The 21,128-nt window shown below is 46.3% G+C and overlaps 1 protein-coding gene across 10 annotated transcripts in view; it reads left to right on the plus strand.

Annotated features, from left to right (window-relative positions):
- dmd (dystrophin) overlaps positions 1 to 21,128 on the plus strand; it is a 390,547-nt gene that overhangs the window by 261,603 nt on the left and 107,816 nt on the right. For all 10 annotated transcript variants that reach the window (XM_045698261.1, XM_045698256.1, XM_045698253.1 and 7 more), the window contains 3 exons: positions 5,028 to 5,163; positions 7,305 to 7,480; positions 8,046 to 8,193. In XM_045698261.1, the coding sequence (XP_045554217.1) occupies positions 5,028 to 5,163; positions 7,305 to 7,480; positions 8,046 to 8,193 (460 nt within the window). The remainder of the gene's footprint in view (positions 1 to 5,027; positions 5,164 to 7,304; positions 7,481 to 8,045; positions 8,194 to 21,128) is intronic.

Here is a 21,128-nt window from a genome sequence, read left to right on the forward strand (position 1 = left end):
AGGGGGGGCCTACCCTCCTCATGGGGAGACACCAGGTGTGAGCTGTTTAACTAGGAGACCAGGGGGGGCCGACCCTCCTCATGGGGAGACACCAGGTGTGAGCTGTTTAACTAGGAGACCAGGGGGGCCGACCCTCCTCATGGGGAGACACCAGGTGTGAGCTGTTTAACTAGGAGACCAGGGGGGGCCGACCCTCATGGGGAGACACCAGGTGTGAGCTGGTTAACTAGGAGACCAGGGGGGCCTACCCTCCTCATGGGGAGACACCAGGTGTGAGCTGGTTAACTAGGAGACCAGGGGGGCCTACCCTCCTCATGGGGAGACACCAGGTGTGAGCTGGTTAACTAGGAGACCAGGGGGGCCTACCCTCCTCATGGGGAGACACCAGGTGTGAGCTGGTTAACTAGGAGACCAGGGGGGCCTACCCTCCTCATGGGGAGACACCAGGTGTGAGCTGGTTAACTAGGAGACCAGGGGTTGTTGTTAACCCTCCTCATGGGGTTGTTAACTAAGTAGACACGCTACAGTAACATCATCACCACTAGACTAACTAACTAGACAAGCTACAGTAGCATCATCACCACTAGACTAACTAACTAGTAGACAAGCTACAGTAACATCATCACCACTAGACTAACTAACTAACTAACTAGACAAGCTACAGTAACATCATCACCACTAGACTAACTAAGTAGACAAGCTGTAGTAACATCATCACCACTAGACTAACTAGTAGTCAAGCTACAGTAACATCCTCACCACTAGACTGACTAACTAGTAGTCAAGCTACAGTAACATCCTCACCACTAGACTAACTAACTAGTAGACAAGCTACAGTAACATCGTCACCACTAGACTAACTAGTAGTCAAGCTACAGTAACATCATCACCACTAGACTAACTAGTAGTCAAGCTACAGTAACATCCTCACCACTAGACTAACTAACTAGACAAGCTACAGTAACATCATCACCACTAGACTAACTAACTAGTAGACAAACTACAGTAACATCCTCACCACTAGACTAACTAACTAACTAGACAAGCTACAGTAACATCCTCACCACTAGAGTAACTAACTAACTTACTAGACAAGCTACAGTAACATCATCACCACTAGACTAACTAACTAGTAGACAAGCTACAGTAACATCATCACCACTAGACTAACTAACTAGTAGACAAGCTACAGTAACATCCTCACCACTAGACTAACTAACTAGTAGTCAAGCTACAGTAACATCCTCACCACTAGACTAACTAGTAGTCAAGCTACAGTAACATCCTAACCACTAGACTAACTAGTAGTCAAGCTACAGTAACATCCTCACCACTAGACTAACTAGTAGTCAAGCTACAGTAACATCCTCACCACTAGACTAACTAGTAGACAAGCTACAGTAACATCCTCACCACTAGACTAACTAGTAGTCAAGCTACAGTAACATCCTCACCACTAGACTAACTAGTAGTCAAGCTACAGTAACATCCTCACCACTAGACTAACTAACTAGACAAGCTACAGTAACATCATCACCACTAGACTAACTAACTAGTAGTCAAGCTACAGTAACATCATCACCACTAGACTAACTAGTAGTCAAGCTACAGTAACATCATCACCACTAGACTAACTAGTAGACAAGCTACAGTAACATCCTCACCACTAGACTAACTAGACAAGCTACAGTAACATCATCTCCACTAGACTAACTAACTAACTAGACAAGCTACAGTAACATCATCACCACTAGACTAACTAACTAGACAAGCTACAGTAACATCCTCACCACTAGACTAACTCCTAGTCAAGCTACAGTAACATCCTCACCACTAGACTAACTAGTCAAGCTACAGTAACATCCTCACCACTAACTAACTAGTAGTCAAGCTACAGTAACATCCTCACCACTAGTGTAACTAGACAAGCTACAGTAACATCCTCACCACTAACTAACTAGTAGTCAAGCTACAGTAACATCCTCACCACTAGACTAACTAACTAGTAGACAAGATACAGTAACATCACCACTAGACTAACTAACTAACTAGACAAGCTACAGTATCATCATCACCACTAGACTAACTCGACAAGCTACAGTAACATCCTCACCACTAGACTAACTAGTAGTCAAGCTACAGTAACATCATCACCACTAGACTAGCTAACTAGTAGTCAAGCTACAGTAACATCCTCACCACTAGACTAACTCGACAAGCTACAGTAACATCCTCACCACTAGACTAACTCGTAGTCAAGCTACAGTAACATCCTCACCACTAGACTAACTAGTAGTCAAGCTACAGTAACATCCTCACCACTAGAGTAACTAGACAAGCTACAGTAGCATCCTCACCACTAGAGTAACTAGACAAGCTATAGTAACATCTTCACCACTAGACTAACTAACTAGTAGTCAAGCTACAGTAACATCCTCACCACTAGACTAACTAGTAGACAAGCTACAGTAACATCCTCACCACTAGAGTAACTAGACAAGCTACAGTAACATCCTCACCACTAACTAACTAGTAGTCAAGCTACAGTAACATCCTCACCACTAGACTAACTAGTAGTCAAGCTACAGTAACATCCTCACCACTAGACTAACTAGTAGTCAAGCTACAGTAACATCCTCACCACTAGAGTAACTAGACAAGCTACAGTAACATCCTCACCACTAGACTAACTAACTAGTAGTCAAGCTACAGTAACATCCTCACCACTAGACTAACTAGTAGACAAGCTACAGTAACATCCTCACCACTAGAGTAACTAGACAAGCTACAGTAACATCCTCACCACTAACTAACTAGTAGTCAAGCTACAGTAACATCCTCACCACTAGACTAACTAGTAGTCAAGCTACAGTAACATCCTCACCACTAGACTAACTAGTAGTCAAGCTACAGTAACATCCTCACCACTAGACTAACTAGTAGTCAAGCTACAGTAACATCCTCACCACTAGACTAACTAGTAGACAAGCTACAGTAACATCCTCACCACTAGACTAACTAGTAGTCAAGCTACAGTAACATCCTCACCACTAGACTAACTAGTAGTCAAGCTACAGTAACATCCTCACCACTAGACTAACTAACTAGACAAGCTACAGTAACATCATCACCACTAGACTAACTAACTAGTAGTCAAGCTACAGTAACATCATCACCACTAGACTAACTAGTAGTCAAGCTACAGTAACATCATCACCACTAGACTAACTAGTAGACAAGCTACAGTAACATCCTCACCACTAGACTAACTAGACAAGCTACAGTAACATCATCTCCACTAGACTAACTAACTAACTAGACAAGCTACAGTAACATCATCACCACTAGACTAACTAACTAGACAAGCTACAGTAACATCCTCACCACTAGACTAACTCCTAGTCAAGCTACAGTAACATCCTCACCACTAGACTAACTAGTCAAGCTACAGTAACATCCTCACCACTAACTAACTAGTAGTCAAGCTACAGTAACATCCTCACCACTAGTGTAACTAGACAAGCTACAGTAACATCCTCACCACTAACTAACTAGTAGTCAAGCTACAGTAACATCCTCACCACTAGACTAACTAACTAGTAGACAAGATACAGTAACATCACCACTAGACTAACTAACTAACTAGACAAGCTACAGTATCATCATCACCACTAGACTAACTCGACAAGCTACAGTAACATCCTCACCACTAGACTAACTAGTAGTCAAGCTACAGTAACATCATCACCACTAGACTAGCTAACTAGTAGTCAAGCTACAGTAACATCCTCACCACTAGACTAACTCGACAAGCTACAGTAACATCCTCACCACTAGACTAACTCGTAGTCAAGCTACAGTAACATCCTCACCACTAGACTAACTAGTAGTCAAGCTACAGTAACATCCTCACCACTAGAGTAACTAGACAAGCTACAGTAGCATCCTCACCACTAGAGTAACTAGACAAGCTATAGTAACATCTTCACCACTAGACTAACTAACTAGTAGTCAAGCTACAGTAACATCCTCACCACTAGACTAACTAGTAGACAAGCTACAGTAACATCCTCACCACTAGAGTAACTAGACAAGCTACAGTAACATCCTCACCACTAACTAACTAGTAGTCAAGCTACAGTAACATCCTCACCACTAGACTAACTAGTAGTCAAGCTACAGTAACATCCTCACCACTAGACTAACTAGTAGTCAAGCTACAGTAACATCCTCACCACTAGAGTAACTAGACAAGCTACAGTAACATCCTCACCACTAGACTAACTAACTAGTAGTCAAGCTACAGTAACATCCTCACCACTAGACTAACTAGTAGACAAGCTACAGTAACATCCTCACCACTAGAGTAACTAGACAAGCTACAGTAACATCCTCACCACTAACTAACTAGTAGTCAAGCTACAGTAACATCCTCACCACTAGACTAACTAGTAGTCAAGCTACAGTAACATCCTCACCACTAGTGTAACTAGTCAAGCTACAGTAACATCATCACCACTAGACTAACTAGTAGTCAAGCTACAGTAACATCCTCACCACTAACTAACTAGTAGTCAAGCTACAGTAACATCATCACCACTAGTGTAACTAGTCAAGCTACAGTAACATCATCACCACTAGACTAACTAGTAGTCAAGCTACAGTAACATCCTCACCACTAGTGTAAATGCTCTTGACAGACTGATGACATAAGGATTATCAGGACCGTTTGTTTCTACGGTGTAGTTTCCACTCCATTGTCACCTCAGTTTGTGTCCATTGTCAACTCAGTTTGTGTCCATTGTCAACTCAGTTTGTGTCCTTTGTCACCTCAGTTTGTGTCCATTGTCACCTCAACTGTCCTGCTGGTTCAGCTCCCACCTCTATTTCTCTCCCTCCACACACTCACTGTCTCACTGCTTCTCTCATTGACTGATCTCAGTGGTGTCTCACAGTTGTTTCTGTGTGTGTATGTGCACGTTCGTACACTTTCCTGCGGTCGTGTGTGTGTGTGTGTGTGTGAGCAGGCGCTGGGAGACGTCCAATGCTAATTGGCTGAAGTTTGTAGCGGACCAGAAGGTGCTAGGTGATTGGTTGAGTGGTGCGGAGACCAGTCTGAAACAGGCGAAGACAGACCCTGCTGGGACCAGACCACACCTTAAGGTAACTACAGTTCAACAGTAACACAAGCACATCCAACATCCAACAACTCAGCAGATAGATGAAGGGAGTTTGACGTCCGTCATCTAAACCATATGAGGACTTGATCACATGGTCCGGTGAAACTCAGGGCCCTATGGATATGAGGACTTGATCACATGGTCCGGTGAAACTCAGGGCCCTATGGATATGAAGACTTGATCACATGGTCCGGTGAAACTCAGGGCCCTATGGATATGAAGACTTGATCACATGGTCCGGTGAAACTCAGGGCCCTATGGATATGAAGACTTGATCACATGGTCCGGTGAAACTCAGGGCCCTATGGATATGAAGACTTGATCACATGGTCCGGTGAAACTCAGGGCCCTATGGATATGAAGACTTGATCACATGGTCCGGTGAAACTCAGGGCCCTATGGATATGAAGACTTGATCACATGGTCCGGTGAAACTCAGGGCCCTATGGATATGAGGACTTGATCACATGGTCCGGTGAAACTCAGGGCCCTACTTGTTTTAGGAATTATACTATTATGTTCCGTTAGGTAGACAAGCCCACTGTCTCTGCGTGTGTCCAGGTGCCGGAGTGTGTGTGTTCTGTCTGTCTCCATGGTAACACAGTGGTCCTAGCAGCCTGAATACCCCTCATGCCAGAGCGTGTTGATGAAGGCCATAGCAGAGAATGGGATTATGGGATTACGATGCTGTGCTCTTTAAAGCCCTGCGTCTCCACCAATCAGAACAGCCATAAGTTCAGAGGTCCTTGTGGTCCACCAATCAGAGCGTTTGTAGGTCCAGAGGTCCCACACTGACCTCATCTTCCACGACTGTGTGTCAGACAGTTTTGGATACATGTAGTGTGTGTGTGTGTGTGTGTGTGTGTGTGTGTGTGTGTGTGTGTGTGTGTGTGTGTGTGTGTGTGTGTGTGTGTGTGTGTGTGTGATCAGATGTCAACTTGCCCAGTCCACTTTTGGAGCACTGTGATCGTCACACACAGTCCATCTGTTTAGAGGAGGGCAGAGGGGACAGCAGTGTGTTTAGTGCCAGTCAGATGCCAGTGTTGGGACGGGTATGGCCTCACTGGCCTTGATGGGCAGGGCAGATCTAAGAGCTGTTCTGTGTGTGAAGCAGCTTGGCTTTGAAGAGACCAGCTGTCTCTAAGACCTATGCTCACTGGGATACAGAGAGGTAGACGCGCACACACACAGGCCAGGATGCAAGGATGCACGCACACACATACACACGCGTGCAAACACACACACACCTCGTTGAAATTGTGATGGGCGACGTTTTATGCCTCTCTCTTTCTCTCTCTCTCTCTCGCTCTCTCTCTCTTTCGCTCTCTCTTTCTTTCGCACTCTCTTTCTGTCTCTCTCTCTCGCTCTCTCTCTCGCTATTTCTCTCTTTCGCTCTCTCTCTCTCTCTCTCACTCTCTCTCTCGCTCTCTCTCTCTATCTTTCTCTCTCTCTTTCTCCATCTCTCTATCTCTCTCTCTCTATCTCTCTCTCTAACTAAGTGCCATCCCATCTCTACAGACCATGCTATCTATGAGCCATAGAAAGCTAATGTTCAGTACTGTGTGTTTCCATACCGTCTGTCTGTGTGCGTGCCCTCTGTCTGGCGTGGAAAAGGACAAGGCCACAGACGCAGAACGGGATGAGTCACCGTGGCTCTTCATTGGTGGTTGGTTGATCCATTGACCTCCACTATGCTGTTCAATTCAAGCCTATTGACATGAATGTAATACTTGCAGGGACTTGGGAGTACCGTCATTAAACAATTCATCATTGAGATGAAACATGACCTGTTGATAACATGATGATAACATGATAACATGCTGTGTCGGCTAAACAGTTTAATAAAACATGACCTGTTGATAACATGATAACATGCTGTGTCGGCTAAACTGTTTAATAAAACATGACCTGTTGATAACAGGATGATAACATGATAACATGCTGTGTCGGCTAAACAGTTTAATAAAACATGACCTGTTGATAACATGATGATAACATGATAACATGCTGTGTCGGCTAAACAGGTAGAAAACCTGCTCAACCATGAAACAATGAACGGGTGCTTGTAGCTGATGGAATGAATATGTTGTATGACCTTTGCCCTGTGACCCTGTGGCGTGTCAGGAGCTGCAGGAGAGCGTGGGGGCCCAGGGGGGTGTGGTGGCAGGGCTGAACGCTGCAGGGAAGGAGATCATTGGTCAGAGTACCCAGGAGGACGGAGCTCAGATCAGGCTACAGCTCAACACCCTCAACACACGCTGGGTGAACGTCACCCAGGAGATCGCAGAGAGGAAGAGGAGGTGTGTGTGTGTGTGTTCTTGTGTCTGCAGTACCAGTGTGTATGTCTGCAGTACCAGTGTGTTTGTCTGCAGTACCAGTGTGTATGTCTGCAGTACCAGTGTGTATGTCTGCAGTACCAGTGTGTATGTCTGCAGTACCAGTGTGTTTGTCTGCAGTACCAGTGTGTATGTCTGCAGTACCAGTGTGTATGTCTGCAGTACCAGTGTGTATGTCTGCAGTACCAGAGTGTATGTCTGCAGTACCGGTGTGTTTGTCTGCAGTACCGGTGTGTTTGTCTGCACGTCACATCCTGTCCGTCTTTACCGTCCGTCTGTACGTCTATATGTCCGTCAACTGCATGATTTTGCTCCAACCAAATGTGTGTCTTAACTATTCCCTGACTGAGTACTCTGTGTGTGTGTGTGTGTGTGTGTGTGTGTGTGTGTGTGTGTGTGTGTGTGTGTGTGTGTGTGTGTGTGTGTGTGTGTGTGTGTGTGTGTGTGTGTGTGTGTGTGTGTGTGTGTGTGTGTGTGTGTGTGTGTGTGTGTGTGTGTATTCCTCCTAACTGTTCCCTGTGCGTGTCAGGTCTGCAGAGGCACGTACTGCAGCGATGGGGCTGCAGGAGGACATGGGGGACTTCCTGTCCTGGCTGGATGAGGCTGAGGAGGTAGTGGCCATCACCCTGACGCCTGGAGACCACCACCAGATGAACGCCACCCTGGAGAAAGTCACGGTACGGTCAACAACAACAACTAGTCTCACTAGTCTGTCCCCTAGTCTAGATTACTGGCCAGGGAACATCTCTCACTACTCTGTCTCCTAGTCTGGATTACTGGCCAGGGAACATCTCTCACTAGTCTGTCTCCTAGTCTGGATTACTGACCAGGGAACATCTCTCACTAGTCTGTCTCCTAGTCTAGATTACTGGCCAGAGGACATCTCTCACTAGTCTGTCTCCTAGTCTAGATTACTGACCAGAGGACATCTCTCACTAGTCTGTCTCCTAGTCTAGATTACTGGCCAGGGAACATCTCTCACTAGTCTGTCTCCTAGTCTAGATTACTGGCCAGAGGACATCTCTCACTAGTCTGTCTCCTAGTCTAGATTACTGACCAGAGGACATCTCTCACTAGTCTGTCTCCTAGTCTAGATTACTGGCCAGGGAACATCTCTCACTAGTCTGTCTCCTAGTCAAGATTACTGACCAGAGGACATCTCTCACTAGTCTGTCTCCTAGTCTAGATTACTGACCAGAGGACATCTCTCACTAGTCTGTCTCCTAGTCTAGATTACTGGCCAAAGGACATCTCTCACTAGTCTGTCTCCTAGTCTAGATTACTGACCAGGGAACATCTCTCACTAGTCTGTCTCCTAGTCAAGATTACTGACCAGAGGACATCTCTCACTAGTCTGTCTCCTAGTCTAGATTACTGGCCAGAGGACATCTCTCACTAGTCTGTCTCCTAGTCTAGATTACTGGCCAGAGGACATCTCTCACTAGTCTGTCTCCTAGTCTAGATTACTGACCAGTGGACATCTCTCACTAGTCTGTCTCCTAGTCTAGATTACTGGCCAGAGGACATCTCTCACTAGTCTGTCTCCTAGTCTAGATTACTGACCAGAGGACATCTCCCACTAGTCTGTCTCCTAGTCTAGATTACTGGCCAGAGGACATCTCTCACTAGTCTGTCTCCTAGTCTAGATTACTGGCCAGGGAACATCTCTCACTAGTCTGTCTCCTAGTCTAGATTACTGGCCAGGGAACATCTCTCACTAGTCTGTCTCCTAGTCTAGACTACTGACCAGGGAACATCTCTCACTAGTCTGTCTCCTAGTCTAGATTACTGGCCAGGGAACATCTCTCACTAGTCTGTCTCCTAGTGTAGATTACTGGCCAGGGAACATCTCTCACTAGTCTGTCCCCTAGTCTAGATTACTGACCAGGGAACAGCTCTCACTAGTCTGTCTCCTAGTCTACATTACTGACCAGGGAACATCTCTCACTAGTCTGTCTCCTAGTCTAGATTACTGACCAGGGAACATCTCTCACTAGTCTGTCTCCTAGTCTAGATTACTGGCCAGAGGACATCTCTCACTAGTCAGTCTCCTAGTCTAGATTACTGACCAGAGGACATCTCTCACTAGTCTGTCTCCTAGTCTAGATTACTGGCCAGAGGACATCTCTCACTAGTCTGTCTCCTAGTCTAGATTACTGGCCAGAGGACATCTCTCACTAGTCTGTCTCCTAGTCTAGATTACTGACCAGAGGACATCTCTCACTAGTCTGTCTCCTAGTCTAGATTACTGACCAGAGGACATCTCTCACTAGTCTGTCTCCTAGTCTAGATTACTGGCCAGAGGACATCTCTCACTAGTCTGTCTCCTAGTCTAGATTACTGACCAGAGGACATCTCTCACTAGTCTGTCTCCTAGTCTAGATTACTGGCCAGAGGACATCTCTCACTAGTCTGTCTCCTAGTCTAGATTACTGGCCAGAGGACATCTCTCACTAGTCTGTCTCCTAGTCTAGATTACTGACCAGAGGACATCTCTCACTAGTCTGTCTCCTAGTCTAGATTACTGGCCAGGGAACATCTCTCACTAGTCTGTCTCCTAGTCAAGATTACTGACCAGAGGACATCTCTCACTAGTCTGTCTCCTAGTCTAGATTACTGGCTAGAGGACATCTCTCACTAGTCTGTCTCCTAGTCTAGATTACTGGCCAAAGGACATCTCTCACTAGTCTGTCTCCTAGTCTAGATTACTGGCTAGAGGACATCTCTCACTAGTCTGTCTCCTAGTCTAGATTACTGGCCAGGGAACATCTCTCACCAGTCTGTCTCCTAGGCTAGATTACTGACCAGGGAACATCTCTCACTAGTCTGTCTCCTAGTCTAGATTACTGGCCAGGGAACATCTCTCACTAGTCTGTCTCCTAGTGTAGATTACTGGCCAGGGAACATCTCTCACTAGTCTGTCCCCTAGTCTAGATTACTGACCAGGGAACAGCTCTCACTAGTCTGTCTCCTAGTCTAGATTACTGACCAGGGAACATCTCTCACTACTCTGTCTCCTAGTCTAGATTACTGACCAGGGAACATCTCTCACTAGTCTGTCTCCTAGTCAAGATTACTGACCAGAGGACATCTCTCACTAGTCTGTCTCCTAGTCTAGATTACTGGCCAGAGGACATCTCTCACTAGTCTGTCTCCTAGTCTAGATTACTGGCCAGAGGACATCTCTCACTAGTCTGTCTCCTAGTCTAGATTACTGACCAGTGGACATCTCTCACTAGTCTGTCTCCTAGTCTAGATTACTGGCCAGAGGACATCTCTCACTAGTCTGTCTCCTAGTCTAGATTACTGACCAGAGGACATCTCCCACTAGTCTGTCTCCTAGTCTAGATTACTGGCCAGAGGACATCTCTCACTAGTCTGTCTCCTAGTCTAGATTACTGGCCAGGGAACATCTCTCACTAGTCTGTCTCCTAGTCTAGATTACTGGCCAGGGAACATCTCTCACTAGTCTGTCTCCTAGTCTAGATTACTGACCAGGGAACATCTCTCACTAGTCTGTCTCCTAGTCTAGATTACTGGCCAGGGAACATCTCTCACTAGTCTGTCTCCTAGTGTAGATTACTGGCCAGGGAACATCTCTCACTAGTCTGTCCCCTAGTCTAGATTACTGACCAGGGAACAGCTCTCACTAGTCTGTCTCCTAGTCTACATTACTGACCAGGGAACATCTCTCACTAGTCTGTCTCCTAGTCTAGATTACTGACCAGGGAACATCTCTCACTAGTCTGTCTCCTAGTCTAGATTACTGGCCAGAGGACATCTCTCACTAGTCAGTCTCCTAGTCTAGATTACTGACCAGAGGACATCTCTCACTAGTCTGTCTCCTAGTCTAGATTACTGGCCAGAGGACATCTCTCACTAGTCTGTCTCCTAGTCTAGATTACTGGCCAGAGGACATCTCTCACTAGTCTGTCTCCTAGTCTAGATTACTGACCAGAGGACATCTCTCACTAGTCTGTCTCCTAGTCTAGATTACTGACCAGAGGACATCTCTCACTAGTCTGTCTCCTAGTCTAGATTACTGGCCAGAGGACATCTCTCACTAGTCTGTCTCCTAGTCTAGATTACTGACCAGAGGACATCTCTCACTAGTCTGTCTCCTAGTCTAGATTACTGGCCAGAGGACATCTCTCACTAGTCTGTCTCCTAGTCTAGATTACTGGCCAGAGGACATCTCTCACTAGTCTGTCTCCTAGTCTAGATTACTGACCAGAGGACATCTCTCACTAGTCTGTCTCCTAGTCTAGATTACTGGCCAGGGAACATCTCTCACTAGTCTGTCTCCTAGTCAAGATTACTGACCAGAGGACATCTCTCACTAGTCTGTCTCCTAGTCTAGATTACTGGCTAGAGGACATCTCTCACTAGTCTGTCTCCTAGTCTAGATTACTGGCCAAAGGACATCTCTCACTAGTCTGTCTCCTAGTCTAGATTACTGGCTAGAGGACATCTCTCACTAGTCTGTCTCCTAGTCTAGATTACTGGCCAGGGAACATCTCTCACCAGTCTGTCTCCTAGGCTAGATTACTGACCAGGGAACATCTCTCACTAGTCTGTCTCCTAGTCTAGATTACTGGCCAGGGAACATCTCTCACTAGTCTGTCTCCTAGTGTAGATTACTGGCCAGGGAACATCTCTCACTAGTCTGTCCCCTAGTCTAGATTACTGACCAGGGAACAGCTCTCACTAGTCTGTCTCCTAGTCTACATTACTGACCAGGGAACATCTCTCACTACTCTGTCTCCTAGTCTAGATTACTGACCAGGGAACATCTCTCACTAGTCTGTCTCCTAGTCTAGATTACTGGCCAGAGGACATCTCTCACTAGTCTGTCTCCTAGTCTAGATTACTGACCAGAGGACATCTCTCACTAGTCTGTCTCCTAGTCTAGATTACTGGCCAGAGGACATCTCTCACTAGTCTGTCTCCTAGTCAAGATTACTGACCAGAGGACATCTCTCACTAGTCTGTCTCCTAGTCTAGATTACTGGCTAGAGGACATCTCTCACTAGTCTGTCTCCTAGTCTAGATTACTGGCCAGAGGACATCTCTCACTAGTCTGTCTCCTAGTCTAGATTACTGACCAGAGGACATCTCTCACTAGTCTGTCTCCTAGTCTAGATTACTGACCAGGGAACATCTCTCACTAGTCTGTCTCCTAGTCTAGATTACTGGCCAGAGGACATCTCTCACTAGTCTGTCTCCTAGTCTAGATTACTGACCAGAGGACATCTCTCACTAGTCTGTCTCCTAGTCTAGATTACTGGCCAGAGGACATCTCTCACTAGTCTGTCTCCTAGTCAAGATTACTGACCAGAGGACATCTCTCACTAGTCTGTCTCCTAGTCTAGATTACTGGCTAGAGGACATCTCTCACTAGTCTGTCTCCTAGTCTAGATTACTGACCAGAGGACATCTCTCACTACTCTGTCTCCTAGTCTAGATTACTGACCAGGGAACATCTCTCACTACTCTGTCTCCTAGTCTAGATTACTGACCAGGGAACATCTCTCACTAGTCTGTCTCCTAGTCTAGATTACTGGCCAGAGGACATCTCTCACTAGTCTGTCTCCTAGTCTAGATTACTGACCAGAGGACATCTCTCACTAGTCTGTCTCCTAGTCTAGATTACTGGCCAGAGGACATCTCTCACTAGTCTGTCTCCTAGTCAAGATTACTGACCAGAGGACATCTCTCACTAGTCTGTCTCCTAGTCTAGATTACTGGCTAGAGGACATCTCTCACTAGTCTGTCTCCTAGTCTAGATTACTGGCCAAAGGACATCTCTCACTAGTCTGTCTCCTAGTCTAGATTACTGGCCAGAGGACATCTCTCACTAGTCTGTCTCCTAGTCTAGATTACTGGCCAGGGAACATCTCTCACTAGTCTGTCTCCTAGTCTAGATTACTGGCCAGGGAACATCTCTCACTAGTCTGTCTCCTAGTCTAGATTACTGACCAGGGAACATCTCTCACTAGTCTGTCTCCTAGTCTAGATTACTGGCCAGGGAACATCTCTCACTAGTCTGTCTCCTAGTGTAGATTACTGGCCAGGGAACATCTCTCACTAGTCTGTCCCCTAGTCTAGATTACTGACCAGGGAACAGCTCTCACTAGTCTGTCTCCTAGTCTACATTACTGACCAGGGAACATCTCTCACTAGTCTGTCTCCTAGTCTAGATTACTGACCAGGGAACATCTCTCACTAGTCTGTCTCCTAGTCTAGATTACTGGCCAGAGGACATCTCTCACTAGTCAGTCTCCTAGTCTAGATTACTGACCAGAGGACATCTCTCACTAGTCTGTCTCCTAGTCTAGATTACTGGCCAGAGGACATCTCTCACTAGTCTGTCTCCTAGTCTAGATTACTGGCCAGAGGACATCTCTCACTAGTCTGTCTCCTAGTCTAGATTACTGACCAGAGGACATCTCTCACTAGTCTGTCTCCTAGTCTAGATTACTGACCAGAGGACATCTCTCACTAGTCTGTCTCCTAGTCTAGATTACTGGCCAGAGGACATCTCTCACTAGTCTGTCTCCTAGTCAAGATTACTGACCAGAGGACATCTCTCACTAGTCTGTCTCCTAGTCTAGATTACTGGCTAGAGGACATCTCTCACTAGTCTGTCTCCTAGTCTAGATTACTGGCCAAAGGACATCTCTCACTAGTCTGTCTCCTAGTCTAGATTACTGGCTAGAGGACATCTCTCACTAGTCTGTCTCCTAGTCTAGATTACTGGCCAGGGAACATCTCTCACCAGTCTGTCTCCTAGGCTAGATTACTGACCAGGGAACATCTCTCACTAGTCTGTCTCCTAGTCTAGATTACTGGCCAGGGAACATCTCTCACTAGTCTGTCTCCTAGTGTAGATTACTGGCCAGGGAACATCTCTCACTAGTCTGTCCCCTAGTCTAGATTACTGACCAGGGAACAGCTCTCACTAGTCTGTCTCCTAGTCTACATTACTGACCAGGGAACATCTCTCACTAGTCTGTCTCCTAGTCTAGATTACTGACCAGGGAACATCTCTCACTAGTCTGTCTCCTAGTCTAGATTACTGGCCAGAGGACATCTCTCACTAGTCTGTCTCCTAGTCTAGATTACTGACCAGAGGACATCTCTCACTAGTCTGTCTCCTAGTCTAGATTACTGGCCAGAGGACATCTCTCACTAGTCTGTCTCCTAGTCAAGATTACTGACCAGAGGACATCTCTCACTAGTCTGTCTCCTAGTCTAGATTACTGGCTAGAGGACATCTCTCACTAGTCTGTCTCCTAGTCTAGATTACTGGCCAGAGGACATCTCTCACTAGTCTGTCTCCTAGTCTAGATTACTGACCAGAGGACATCTCTCACTAGTCTGTCTCCTAGTCTAGATTACTGACCAGGGAACATCTCTCACTAGTCTGTCTCCTAGTCTAGATTACTGGCCAGAGGACATCTCTCACTAGTCTGTCTCCTAGTCTAGATTACTGACCAGAGGACATCTCTCACTAGTCTGTCTCCTAGTCTAGATTACTGGCCAGAGGACATCTCTCACTAGTCTGTCTCCTAGTCAAGATTACTGACCAGAGGACATCTCTCACTAGTCTGTCTCCTAGTCTAGATTACTGGCTAGAGGACATCTCTCACTAGTCTGTCTCCTAGTCTAGATTACTGACCAGAGGACATCTCTCACTACTCTGTCTCCTAGTCTAGATTACTGACCAGGGAACATCTCTCACTACTCTGTCTCCTAGTCTAGATTACTGACCAGGGAACATCTCTCACTAGTCTGTCTCCTAGTCTAGATTACTGGCCAGAGGACATCTCTCACTAGTCTGTCTCCTAGTCTAGATTACTGACCAGAGGACATCTCTCACTAGTCTGTCTCCTAGTCTAGATTACTGGCCAGAGGACATCTCTCACTAGTCTGTCTCCTAGTCAAGATTACTGACCAGAGGACATCTCTCACTAGTCTGTCTCCTAGTCTAGATTACTGGCTAGAGGACATCTCTCACTAGTCTGTCTCCTAGTCTAGATTACTGGCCAAAGGACATCTCTCACTAGTCTGTCTCCTAGTCTAGATTACTGGCCAGAGGACATCTCTCACTAGTCTGTCTCCTAGTCTAGATTACTGGCCAGGGAACATCTCTCACTAGTCTGTCTCCTAGTCTAGATTACTGACCAGGGAACATCTCTCACTAGTCTGTCTCCTAGTCTAGATTACTGGCCAGGGAACATCTCTCACTAGTCTGTCTCCTAGTGTAGATTACTGGCCAGGGAACATCTCTCACTAGTCTGTCCCCTAGTCTAGATTACTGACCAGGGAACAGCTCTCACTAGTCTGTCTCCTAGTCTACATTACTGACCAGGGAACATCTCTCACTAGTCTGTCTCCTAGTCTAGATTACTGACCAGGGAACATCTCTCACTAGTCTGTCTCCTAGTCTAGATTACTGGCCAGAGGACATCTCTCACTAGTCAGTCTCCTAGTCTAGATTACTGACCAGAGGACATCTCTCACTAGTCTGTCTCCTAGTCTAGATTACTGGCCAGAGGACATCTCTCACTAGTCTGTCTCCTAGTCTAGATTACTGGCCAGAGGACATCTCTCACTAGTCTGTCTCCTAGTCTAGATTACTGACCAGAGGACATCTCTCACTAGTCTGTCTCCTAGTCTAGATTACTGACCAGAGGACATCTCTCACTAGTCTGTCTCCTAGTCTAGATTACTGGCCAGAGGACATCTCTCACTAGTCTGTCTCCTAGTCTAGATTACTGACCAGGGAACATCTCTCACTAGTCTGTCTCCTAGTCTAGATTACTGGCCAGGGAACATCTCTCACTAGTCTGTCTCCTAGTGTAGATTACTGGCCAGGGAACATCTCTCACTAGTCTGTCCCCTAGTCTAGATTACTGACCAGGGAACAGCTCTCACTAGTCTGTCTCCTAGTCTACATTACTGACCAGGGAACATCTCTCACTAGTCTGTCTCCTAGTCTAGATTACTGACCAGGGAACATCTCTCACTAGTCTGTCTCCTAGTCTAGATTACTGGCCAGAGGACATCTCTCACTAGTCAGTCTCCTAGTCTAGATTACTGACCAGAGGACATCTCTCACTAGTCTGTCTCCTAGTCTAGATTACTGGCCAGAGGACATCTCTCACTAGTCTGTCTCCTAGTCTAGATTACTGGCCAGAGGACATCTCTCACTAGTCTGTCTCCTAGTCTAGATTACTGACCAGAGGACATCTCTCACTAGTCTGTCTCCTAGTCTAGATTACTGACCAGAGGACATCTCTCACTAGTCTGTCTCCTAGTCTAGATTACTGGCCAGAGGACATCTCTCACTAGTCTGTCTCCTAGTCTAGATTACTGACCAGAGGACATCTCTCACTAGTCTGTCTCCTAGTCTAGATTACTGGCCAGAGGACATCTCTCACTAGTCTGTCTCCTAGTCTAGATTACTGGCCAGAGGACATCTCTCACTAGTCTGTCTCCTAGTCTAGATTACTGACCAGAGGACATCTCTCACTAGTCTGTCTCCTAGTCTAGATTACTGGCCAGGGAACATCTCTCACTAGTCTGTCTCCTAGTCAAGATTACTGACCAGAGGACATCTCTCACTAGTCTGTCTCCTAGTCTAGATTACTGGCTAGAGGACATCTCTCACTAGTCTGTCTCCTAGTCTAGATTACTGGCCAAAGGACATCTCTCACTAGTCTGTCTCCTAGTCTAGATTACTGGCTAGAGGACATCTCTCACTAGTCTGTCTCCTAGTCTAGATTACTGGCCAGGGAACATCTCTCACCAGTCTGTCTCCTAGGCTAGATTACTGACCAGGGAACATCTCTCACTAGTCTGTCTCCTAGTCTAGATTACTGGCCAGGGAACATCTCTCACTAGTCTGTCTCCTAGTGTAGATTACTGGCCAGGGAACATCTCTCACTAGTCTGTCCCCTAGTCTAGATTACTGACCAGGGAACAGCTCTCACTAGTCTGTCTCCTAGTCTACATTACTGACCAGGGAACATCTCTCACTACTCTGTCTCCTAGTCTAGATTACTGACCAAGGAACATCTCTCACTAGTCTGTCTCCTAGTCTAGATTACTGGCCAGAGGACATCTCTCACTAGTCTGTCTCCTAGTCTAGATTACTGACCAGAGGACATCTCTCACTAGTCTGTCTCCTAGTCTAGATTACTGGCCAGAGGACATCTCTCACTAGTCTGTCTCCTAGTCAAGATTACTGACCAGAGGACATCTCTCACTAGTCTGTCTCCTAGTCTAGATTACTGGCTAGAGGACATCTCTCACTAGTCTGTCTCCTAGTCTAGATTACTGGCCAAAGGACATCTCTCACTAGTCTGTCTCCTAGTCTAGATTACTGGCTAGAGGACATCTCTCACTAGTCTGTCTCCTAGTCTAGATTACTGGCCAGGGAACATCTCTCACCAGTCTGTCTCCTAGGCTAGATTACTGACCAGGGAACATCTCTCACTAGTCTGTCTCCTAGTCTAGATTACTGGCCAGGGAACATCTCTCACTAGTCTGTCTCCTAGTGTAGATTACTGGCCAGGGAACATCTCTCACTAGTCTGTCCCCTAGTCTAGATTACTGACCAGGGAACAGCTCTCACTAGTCTGTCTCCTAGTCTACATTACTGACCAGGGAACATCTCTCACTACTCTGTCTCCTAGTCTAGATTACTGACCAGGGAACATCTCTCACTAGTCTGTCTCCTAGTCTAGATTACTGGCCAGAGGACATCTCTCACTAGTCTGTCTCCTAGTCTAGATTACTGACCAGAGGACATCTCTCACTAGTCTGTCTCCTAGTCTAGATTACTGGCCAGAGGACATCTCTCACTAGTCTGTCTCCTAGTCTAGATTACTGGCCAGAGGACATCTCTCACTAGTCTGTCTCCTAGTCTAGATTACTGACCAGAGGACATCTCTCACTAGTCTGTCTCCTAGTCTAGATTACTGGCCAGGGAACATCTCTCACTAGTCTGTCTCCTAGTCTAGATTACTGGCTAGAGGACATCTCTCACTAGTCTGTCTCCTAGTCTAGATTACTGGCCAGGGAACATCTCTCACTAGTCTGTCTCCTAGTCTAGATTACTGACCAGGGAACATCTCTCACTAGTCTGTCTCCTAGTCTAGATTACTGGCCAGGGAACATCTCTCACTAGTCTGTCTCCTAGTGTAGATTACTGGCCAGGGAACATCTCTCACTAGTCTGTCCCCTAGTCTAGATTACTGACCAGGGAACAGCTCTCACTAGTCTGTCTCCTAGTCTACATTACTGACCAGGGAACATCTCTCACTAGTCTGTCTCCTAGTCTAGATTACTGACCAGGGAACATCTCTCACTAGTCTGTCTCCTAGTCTAGATTACTGGCCAGAGGACATCTCTCACTAGTCTGTCTCCTAGTCTAGATTACTGACCAGAGGACATCTCTCACTAGTCTGTCTCCTAGTCTAGATTACTGGCCAGAGGACATCTCTCACTAGTCTGTCTCCTAGTCTAGATTACTGGCCAGAGGACATCTCTCACTAGTCTGTCTCCTAGTCTAGATTACTGACCAGAGGACATCTCTCACTAGTCTGTCTCCTAGTCTAGATTACTGGCCAGGGAACATCTCTCACTAGTCTGTCTCCTAGTCAAGATTACTGACCAGAGGACATCTCTCACTAGTCTGTCTCCTAGTCTAGATTACTGACCAGAGGACATCTCTCACTAGTCTGTCTCCTAGTCTAGATTACTGGCCAGAGGACATCTCTCACTAGTCTGTCTCCTAGTCTAGATTACTGACCAGAGGACATCTCTCACTAGTCTGTCTCCTAGTCTAGATTACTGGCCAGAGGACATCTCTCACTAGTCTGTCTCCTAGTCTAGATTACTGACCAGAGGACATCTCTCACTAGTCTGTCTCCTAGTCTAGATTACTGGCCAAAGGACATCTCTCACTAGTCTGTCTCCTAGTCTAGATTACTGGCTAGAGGACATCTCTCACTAGTCTGTCTCCTAGTCTAGATTACTGGCCAGGGAACATCTCTCACTAGTCTGTCTCCTAGTCTAGATTACTGGCCAGAGGACTTCTCTCACTAGTCTGTCTCCTAGTCTAGATTACTGGCTAGAGGACATCTCTCACTAGTCTGTCTCCTAGTCTAGATTACTGGCCAGGGAACATCTCTCACTAGTCTGTCTTCTAGTCTAGATTACTGGCCAGGGAACATCTCTCACTAGTCTGTCTCCTAGTCTAGATTACTGGCCAGGGAACATCTCTCACTAGTCTGTCTCCTAGTCTAGATTACTGGCCAGAGGACATCTCTCACTAGTCTGTCTCCTAGTCTAGATTACTGGCCAGGGAACATCTCTCACTAGTCTGTCTCCTAGTCTAGATTACTGACCAGGGAACATCTCTCACTAGTCTGTCTCCTAGTCTAGATTACTGACCAGGGAACAGCTCTCACTAGTCTGTCTCCTAGTCTACATTACTGACCAGGGAACATCTCTCACTAGTCTGTCTCCTAGTCTAGATTACTGACCAGGGAACATCTCTCACTAGTCTGTCTCCTAGTCTAGATTACTGGCCAGAGGACATCTCTCACTAGTCTGTCTCCTAGTCTAGATTACTGACCAGAGGACATCTCTCACTAGTCTGTCTCCTAGTCTAGATTACTGGCCAGAGGACATCTCTCACTAGTCTGTCTCCTAGTCTAGATTACTGGCCAGAGGACATCTCTCACTAGTCTGTCTCCTAGTCTAGATTACTGACCAGAGGACATCTCTCACTAGTCTGTCTCCTAGTCTAGATTACTGGCCAAAGGACATCTCTCACTAGTCTGTCTCCTAGTCTAGATTACTGGCTAGAGGACATCTCTCACTAGTCTGTCTCCTAGTCTAGATTACTGGCCAGGGAACATCTCTCACTAGTCTGTCTCCTAGTCTAGATTACTGGCCAGAGGACTTCTCTCACTAGTCTGTCTCCTAGTCTAGATTACTGGCTAGAGGACATCTCTCACTAGTCTGTCTCCTAGTCTAGATTACTGGCCAGGGAACATCTCTCACTAGTCTGTCTTCTAGTCTAGATTACTGGCCAGGGAACATCTCTCACTAGTCTGTCTCCTAGTCTAGATTACTGGCCAGGGAACATCTCTCACTAGTCTGTCTCCTAGTCTAGATTACTGGCCAGAGGACATCTCTCACTAGTCTGTCTCCTAGTCTAGATTACTGGCCAGGGAACATCTCTCACTAGTCTGTCTCCTAGTCTAGATTACTGACCAGGGAACATCTCTCACTAGTCTGTCTCCTAGTCTAGATTACTGACCAGGGAACAGCTCTCACTAGTCTGTCTCCTAGTCTACATTACTGACCAGGGAACATCTCTCACTAGTCTGTCTCCTAGTCTAGATTACTGACCAGGGAACATCTCTCACTAGTCTGTCTCCTAGTCTAGATTACTGGCCAGAGGACATCTCTCACTAGTCTGTCTCCTAGTCTAGATTACTGGCTAGAGGACATCTCTCACTAGTCTGTCTCCTAGTCTAGATTACTGGCCAGGGAACATCTCTCACTAGTCTGTCTCCTAGTCTAGATTACT

The sequence above is a fragment of the Salmo salar genome, chromosome ssa16 (assembly GCF_905237065.1).
Source record: "Salmo salar chromosome ssa16, Ssal_v3.1, whole genome shotgun sequence".
Taxonomy (NCBI): Eukaryota; Metazoa; Chordata; class Actinopteri; order Salmoniformes; family Salmonidae; genus Salmo; species Salmo salar.